The sequence below is a fragment of the Pongo abelii genome, chromosome 11, assembly GCF_028885655.2.
Source record: "Pongo abelii isolate AG06213 chromosome 11, NHGRI_mPonAbe1-v2.0_pri, whole genome shotgun sequence".
Lineage (NCBI taxonomy): Eukaryota > Metazoa > Chordata > Mammalia > Primates > Hominidae > Pongo > Pongo abelii.
This window is the reverse complement of record NC_071996.2, coordinates 131,322,458-131,331,009: the sequence shown is the minus strand read 5'-3', so window position 1 is coordinate 131,331,009 and position 8,552 is coordinate 131,322,458. Positions and strand designations below refer to the sequence as shown.

Here is an 8,552-nt window from a genome sequence, read left to right as displayed (position 1 = left end):
TTCATGATGAGTGAAAGAAGCCAGGCACAAAAGACCACACACTGCATGATTCCCCTTTATATAAAATGTCCAGAATAGGCAAATTCATAGAAATAGAAGTGACATGGATGGATGCAGGAACTGGAGGTGGGAAAGGAATGGGGAATGACTGTGAATGCATGTGTTTTCTTCCGGGAGTGTGAAAATGCTCTAAAATTAGATTGTGGTGACAGCTGCACGACCCTGTGAATATAATAAAAAACATTGAATTGTATACCTTACATGGTATGTGAACTCATCTTGATAAAGCTATTTTTAAAAAGGTTACTGAAGGCTGGGTACGGTGGCTCACATCTGGAATCCCAGCACTTTGGGAGGCCAAGACAGGTGGATCACCTGACATCAGGAGTTCGAGACCAGACTGGCCAACATGGCGAAAGCCTGTCTCTACTAAAAATACAAAAATTAGCTGTGGGTGGTGGCAGGCACCTGTAATCCCAGCTACTCGGGAGGCTGAAGCAGGAGAATGGCTTGAACCCGGGAGGCAAAGGGTGCAGTGAGCCGAGATCACACCACTGCACTCCAGCCTGGATGACAGAAGCTCTGTCCACCCCCCAAAAATAAAATAAAATAAAAATATAAAGGTTACTGGGTAGTTGCCCCACACCCAGCTCGCTAAGAGAGAGGTGCATCAGGCCTCCATCCCTGGGGGCAAGGAGAGCTCTTCCTTTCTTTCTTTCTTTTTTTTTTTTTTTGAAACAGTCTCGCTCTGTCATCCAGGCTGAAGTGCAATGGCACAGTCTCAGCTCACTGCAATCTCCACCTCCCGGGTACAAGTGATTATTGTTCCTCAGCCTCCCAAGTCTCTGGGATTACAGGCTTGCACTACCATGCCCGGCTAATTTTTTGTATTTTTAGTAGAGACAGGGTTTTGCCATGTTGGCCAGGCTGGTCTTGAACTCCTGAGCTCAAGTGATCCACCCACTTCGGCCTGGGATTACAAAAGTGCTGGGATTACAGTCATGAGCCACTGCATCCAGCCTAGAGCCCTTTTTTCCTTCCTGCAATCCATCTTCTCTTTTCCTCCTGGTGGCAAAACTCCCTTGTGGAAAGCACACCTTGTTCTGCAACCTACTTCTCTCTTGACATACGTACAGCACCTCAGTTACTTCTAAGAAGAAAATGGCTTCTCAAAATGGGATTCTCAGATCTCCCTGAGTCTTTTAGCCCAGGTTTTGAAGAAATTGATACCCCTTTTTTGCCAAATTGCCAAAACACTGAATGGGGGAAAAACAGCCCCCTTTTGGCTTTTCGCTTGTTAACACTTAACTTTGCTCAAATAAAGTGATTTGCGCCAGGTGTGGTGGCTCACACCTGTAATCCCAACAGTTTGGGAGGCTGAGGCAGGAGGATTGCTTGAGGTCAGGAGTTTGAGGCCAGCGTGGGCAACATAGGGAGACCCCACCTACTAAGAAGAAAGAAAGAGGTTCCGTTCTAAGGCATCTGTGAGCCTGTGGAGTAGACATCATGAGCAAAGCTCACCCTCTCGAGTTGAAAAAACTTATGGACAAGAAGTTATCATTGAAGTTAAATGCTGGCAGACATGTTCAAAGAATATTGCAGAGATTTCAGCCCTTTATGAATCTTGTGATAGATGGATGCATGGAGATGGCAACTAGTGGGCAACGGAACAATATTGGAAAGGTGGTAATACAAGGAAACAGTATCATCATGTTAGAAGCCTTGGCCGGGCGCGGTGGCTCATGCCTGTAATCTCAGCACTTTGGGAGGCCAAGGCAGGTGGATAACTGGTGGTCAGGAGTTCTAGACCAGCCTGGCCAACATGGTGAAACCCTGTCTTTACCAATAACACAAAAATTAGCCGGGTGTGGTGGTGGGCGCCTGTAATCCCAGCTACTCAGGAGGCTGAGGCAGGAGAATCGCTTGAACCCAGGAGGCAGAGGTTGCAGTGAGCTGAGATCACGCCACTGCACTCCAGCCTGGGCGACAGAGTGAAACTCTGTCTCAGAAATAAATAAATAAATAAATATATAAATAGTTAGAAGCCTTGGAATGAGTATAAATAATAGCTGTTCAGCAGAGAAACCCATGTCCTCTCTTCAAAGGGCTCATTTTACTATGATGTAAAAATTAGGTCATGTACATTTTCATATTAGACTTTTTGTTAAATAAACTTGTGTAATAGAAAAAAAGAAAAAGAGAGGGGGGAGGGAGGGGAGGAGGGAGAGAGGGAAAGAAGGAAGGGAGGAAGGAAGGAAGAGAGAGAGGGAGGGAGGAAGAAAGAAGGAAGGAAGAAAGGAAGGAAGGAGGGAGGGAGGGAGAGAGGGAGGGAGGGAAAGAATGAAGGAAGGAAGAAAAGAAGGAAGGAAGGAAGGAAAGAATGGACAGCCAAGGAATTAGGAAGGGGGCAGAGAGGAATAGATCCTCCCTTCCTCCCTGGGTTGTGCAGCTACTGGTGAGCAGATCCTGAATTTGGCAGGTGCACAGCAGTCATAAGTGAATCACATGAGAAGCTCTTGGAGCCTCCAGGATGGTGGATTGGTGGCTGCTCAGTTTTTAATGTATGCATCCGTCCAAAAATTCATGTTGGAGCTTAAATCCCAAAGTGATGGTGGGAGATGATTAGGCATGAGGGCTCCATCCTTGTGAATGGGATTAATGCCTTTATTTATAAGGCTTCAGAGAGCTGGCTGGTCATCCCGTCCCTTCTGCCAAGTGAGGACACAGCATTCATCCTCTCTGGAGAGCACAGCAACAAGGAAGCAGAGAGAGCAGTGTATCTGCTGGCACCTTGGCTTCAGACTTCCTAGCTTTTGGAGATGGATGAAGAAATAAACTTTTATCATTTATGAATTACTCCATCTGTGATATTTTTCTATGGCAGCAGGAACAGACTAAGACAGGCAAGAAAGAAAGAAAGAAAGAGACACAGAGACAGAAAGAAAGAAAGAAAGAAAGAAAGAAAGAAAGAAAGAAAGAAAGAAAGAAAGAAAGAAAGAAAGAAGGAAAGAAAATCCACTTTTCGTAAAAGTAATAATAAAATGTAAACAATTAAAAATATTTGACTCCTCAAAAATATCAAGGTCATTAAAACCAAGGAAAAACTGAGTCACTATCACAGTCCGAGAAGCACTGAAGACACCTGACAACTAAATGTAATGTGGTCTCTTGGAAGGATCCTCAAACCGAAAAAACACATTAGTGGAAAACAAGTGAAACCCAAATAAGGTCAGGAGTTTAGTTAACAGGAATGCGCCAATGTGATTCTCTGTTTTCATCAATGCAACATGGCTATGTAAGTTGCCCACAGTGGAGGTAGCCGGGTGAAGCGCACACGAGAATTCTCCCTACTATCTTTGTGACTTTCCTGTACACCCCAAATTATTCCACAATAAAAGAGCAAAATTGAAAATTGAAAAAAAGTCTATGCACAAGCATAAGTCTAGTCCAAGCAGACTGTTATTATCTTTTTAGCTGAATCGTGTCCTTTCTCCTGCTTTTCATGGATTAATTTAGTTTTCATAAGGCGTTCTCCACAATCAGATGCAAGAAGCATTTCTTCCCACTGGTTCCCAATGCCCCACCAAAACCTCTCTGCAGCCATGTCCTGCTCTTTTCCTTTCTACTGCGTGAAAGAAGATTCCTTTTTGTTTGTTTGTTTGTTTGTTTTCCTTTTCCTACAGGTTCTTCCCTGAGGCTGGGTGTGGTGGCTCACGCCTGTAATCCCAGCACTTTGGGAGGCCCAAGGCTCCCTGACAAAGGATCACCTGAGGTCAGGAGTTTGAGACGAGCCTGGTCAACCTGGTGAAACTGCATCTCTACTAAAAATACAAAAATTAGCTGGGCGTGGTGGTGGGCACCCTTAATCCCAGCTACTTGGGAGGCTGAGGCAGGAGAATTGCTTGAACCTGGGAGGTGGAGGTGGCAGTGAGCTGAGATCACACCGCTGCACTCCAGCCTGGGTGACAGAGTGAGACTCTGTCTCAAAAAAAATTAATTAAATTAAATTTTTTAAAAAATTATTCTTCTCTGAAAGCATCCAGAGAAAATTGAGACACTGTGGAACTATGGGCTTTAGTTTTCCTTGGAGTCAGGATCTGTTTCCGGGGGTGACTTCTACTCACTTCTAACTCTACTGCTTACACACACACACACTCACACACACACACACACACACACACACCTTTCGACTTCAATTATATGCTACCGTAAACATTATATAATCCCATCTGCATTTTACCAGACTTATCTTAAAGGTCAAACCACCCCCTAGCAACCCAAAAACCTACAGGCAGAAACCATGAACTTATAGTGACATATTCTTGTACCTTTTTCTTTTTAAGCAAATGGCTCATTTGAGGTGATACAAAGTAAAGAACAACAAGCAGAAAATGAATCATGTGGATTGAGACTGCACCTGTCAGCACATAGAGAGGAATGAAAAGTTGAAGCCAAATGTGTAAATGTCAGCATTTGTCTTTTCATTAAAAGAAAGACCTTTACTGTTAGCATCACTTTTCACACCAGTTTTCAAAGTGTGGGAGAGAATATTTTCCAGTTCATATCAGAGCAGGCAAAACACTGCAACACTAAAGATAAAATGTTAACATCAAGATTTCCTGGAAATCAGTATTGATGGCATTCACACAGCTTTGCCAGACCATCAGAAAGGTTAAGAACGTAGAAAACTCCTGTAATGCTGGGTGGAATCAAAACGAAATGTTGTCAATCAATGAGAGACGAAGATGAGACGCCCAGTGTGCTTTTCATGATTAACGGAAATTCTGATAGATAATACCAGGACTTTGGTTTTTAAAATTAAGAAATGGAAAACAGCAAACTCATTGTCATTTCCTCTTCTGTATTCTTTGTCTGTTTTAAAACTGGCTTACCTAGATTTGAAAGAGTCTTCCTACCAGCAATTTAAATGTAGAAAAGTCTACTACAAAAAAAATGACCTACTTAGAGTTCGGTGATATTTTAATAGAAACTGCAGAGGCCATCTCCACAACCATTTGAGTTTCAGATGATGAAATGGGGCCGCAGATTTGTTGAATGACTTTTCCAGGGTGAGTTATCTAGTCAGTTGTTGGGATTCACTCAGGATGGTGGCAGAAATATTAAAAGGAAATATTAGGGAAAGTTATAGGGAATAGTCACAAACCTTTTTGGAAGGCCGAAACGTTACATAGCTTGTAATAATTGAACAGGCTGAAGGCAGCCAGTTCTTACCTTAGAGGATTAGAATACTAGGGACAATAGAGGCTTCCCCAATAAGTCTGTTTACCCTACCTCCGTTAACCAACTGTTGAGCCAGATGGCCCTCTCGCAGGGAGGTGGACCAGAAATACTGCTCCCTAATGGTATTTACTTTAAACTGCAGTACCTGAGCTTTAATCATTTGTAGAACTATTCTCTTAACCATGTTAATTATCCACAAGACTCAGAGCTTCTGTTGTTAATTGTATAGCAAATAAATGCCTGGAGGGCGAGCTGCTCAGGACCGGCCAGAGTGACAAACCTCTCTTGGTGTGTAGGGGTTCAGACACTCAGCAGGACTGGCAAAACAGAATATCTGTGTATCAATGTACATTTTATCCGTCTGTCGTTTGGGTCAGGGTATGTGGGCAGACCCCCATAGCTAATGCCCTCTTGTGAGGAGCAATACCTCAGTGAGTGGAGAATCAGGACCCCAATCCAGGTCCTCTCACAATCTTCATGTAACCCACAAACTCTGTTTTGCTTATACCGCTTTGGATGAAAAAGGCAAAATGTTAGAATATGGAAAAAGGGTATAGTAATTCATTATTATTTTCAAAGAAGAGGCATTCATAAACACAAGAAGATGGCCAAAGGAGAAACTGGAGATAATAGTTATCTGTCACTGAAAAATTAACTCTTCACTTATCATGTTATAAGCTGTTTATTTTGTCCTATTTGGTACAGAGAAAAAAGGAGCCATGCTTTCAAAGCAAGATTGCATTTATATTAGAACCCAAGATCTTCTTCCCCTTAGCAACACTTCTCTCCCTGTATCTTTAGTATTATAGGTGAACTAAGTATGCAGAGAGTAAATATTTCATAATCTTAACACTTAGGCTGGGCGTGATGGCTCACGCCCGTAATCCCAGCACTTTGGGAGACCAAGGCGGGTGGATCACGAGGTCAGGAGATCGAGACCATCCTGGCTAACATGGTGAAACCCCGACTCTACTAAAAATACAAAAAAATTACCCGGACATGGTGGTGGACGCCTGTAGTCCCAGCTACTTGAGAGGCTGAGGCAGAAGAATGGCATGAACCCGGGAGGCGGAGCTTGCAGTGAGCCGAGATCGCGCCACTGCACTCGAGCCTGGGCGACAAAGCAACAAAGCGAGACTTGCTGCCAGAAATACTCAGAGAGGGAACTATTTTCATAAGAAAAAAAATCATAATAAATGGTTAAGATCACCATGAGCAAGGACAGGAAAACAAAAGAGAATGCTGAAGTGCTTTGCATTATAAAGCAACAGAAACTTGGGTATGATGAGAGAGGAGGGGAAGGAGAAACTGGTGACCATATAAATGCATACAAGGTAGGTGTGTCCCTGACACTCAGAACCCTTGGGGAAGAAAGACAGTGGGCCTAGTAGAACCCCACTCAGCACACTGAGTGACAGCCTAAGGCACAAAGCAATCCCAGCATACACCGTATACACATTCATTATGGCATGTGGTAAGTGAAAGATGGTTCCACGTTTGGCCAGTGGGGAGAATTGTGTGGTTTACACCAGCAGTCCTCAACCTTTTTGGCACTAGAGACTCAACCTTTTTGGCACTCAACCTTTTTGGCACTCAACCTTTTTGGCACTAGAGACTGGTTTTTTGGAAGATGATTTTTCCACGGACCAGTGAGGGGTCAGTGGGGGATGATTTCAGGATGACTCAAGTGCATTACATTTATTATGAACTTTATTTCTGTTATTATTACATTGTAATATAATGAAATAATTATACAACTCACCATATTGTCGAATCACTGGAAGCACTGAGCTTGTTTTCCTGCAATTAGATGGTTTCACCTGGGGGTAATGGGAGACAGTGACAGATCATTGGGCATTAGATTCTCATAAGGAGCACGCAACCTAGATCCTCACATGTGCGGTTCACAATAGGGTTTGTGCTCTTATGAGACTCTAACGCCACAGCTGATCTGACAAGAGGCAGAGCTCAGGCGGTAATGTGAGCAATAGGGAGTGGTGGTAAATACAGATGAAGCTTCACTCACTCAGCTGCTGCTCACCTCCTGCTGTGTGGCCTGGTTCCCAGCAGGCCACAGACTGGTACTGTTGCACAGTCCGGGGGTTGGGGACCTCTGGTTTACACGACTTGGCCAGGTGACTGATAAGTACAAACTTCATCACACAATATGACCTAGCCCCTTTGTCACATGGAACAAGGAGCAAGTAAATATGACTCCTGCAGTTTCAAATTCCCTCTCTTCCTTTGTGTTCTGGTTTTGTTTGTTTGCTTTGCACTTTGAGTGTTATTGTGATTCTGGAGATCTCAAGGAGAAAACTGCTTAGAGAAGGGTCTCAATAGGCCGGGTGTGATGACTCGTGCCTGTAATCCCAGCACCTTGGGAGGCTGAGTCTGGCGGATCATGAGGTCAGGAGTTCAAGACCCACCTAACCAACATGGTGAAACCTCATCTCTACTAAAAAAAAGAGAGAGAGAGACAGAAGGCCTCAGTAATGACCCAGAAGGCCTTCACCAAGTAGTGGAGAAACTTTTTTTTTTTTTTGAGACAGACTTTCACTCTTGTTGCCCAGGCTGGAGTGCAACGGGGCAATCTCATCTCACTGCCACCTCTGCCTCCCGGGTTCAAGCAATTCTCCTGCCTCAGTCTCCCAAGTAGCTGGCATTACAGGTGGGCACCACCACGCCTGGCTAATTTTGTATTTTTAGTAGAGACGAGGTTTCACCATGTTGGTCAGGCTAGTCTCGAACTCCTGACCTCAGGTGATCCACCTGCCTTGGCCTCCCAAAATGCTGGGATTACAGACGTGAGCCACTGCGCCTGGCTAGTGGAGAAACTTCTAAGAGTAGACTTAACTTATAAGAATGTCGGCCTGGGAGAAAAAGTAGGAAAGCTACAGATAACCTGACAAAATCCTTCACTTCATAATGAAGAACCAGAGGCTGAAGACAGTAAGTATTTGGCCTCAGAGAAGTTAGCTGGTTAGCATTTGAGCAGATCTCCTACGATTCATGTCACTGCTGAAGAAAACTAGATTTACCCATTTTAAAACATGCCTCTGCCTGTATGAGGCCATCGACCACATTCTCCAGAGCATTAACTGTTTCCAGCAAGGAGGAGGTAAAATACTCCTCCAGAACCCAGCAGTCTTTTTCCTCAGCAGAATCCTGTTCCCTGTGGAACTCTTGTAGGCAAAACAGAACTTTGACCCAGCCCAAAGTTCAATCGATTCATGAGCAGTTAGACAAGGAGAAAGAAGGAAATCTCAAACCTGAGGAAACTCTAGGGAAAACACCTATGATACAAGACTTGT

At 43.9% G+C, this 8,552-nt stretch overlaps 1 protein-coding gene across 1 annotated transcript; it reads left to right on the top strand.

Annotated features, from left to right (window-relative positions):
• The first annotated feature begins 1,506 nt into the window (after positions 1–1,506).
• Positions 1,507–6,894, top strand: LOC112132409 (small nuclear ribonucleoprotein G-like). The gene is made up of 2 exons (XM_054548843.1): positions 1,507–1,735; positions 6,854–6,894. The coding sequence occupies exons 1-2, from the start codon at positions 1,507–1,509 to the stop codon at positions 6,892–6,894; spliced, it is 270 nt and encodes an 89-aa protein (XP_054404818.1).
• The last annotated feature ends 1,658 nt before the right edge of the window (positions 6,895–8,552 follow it).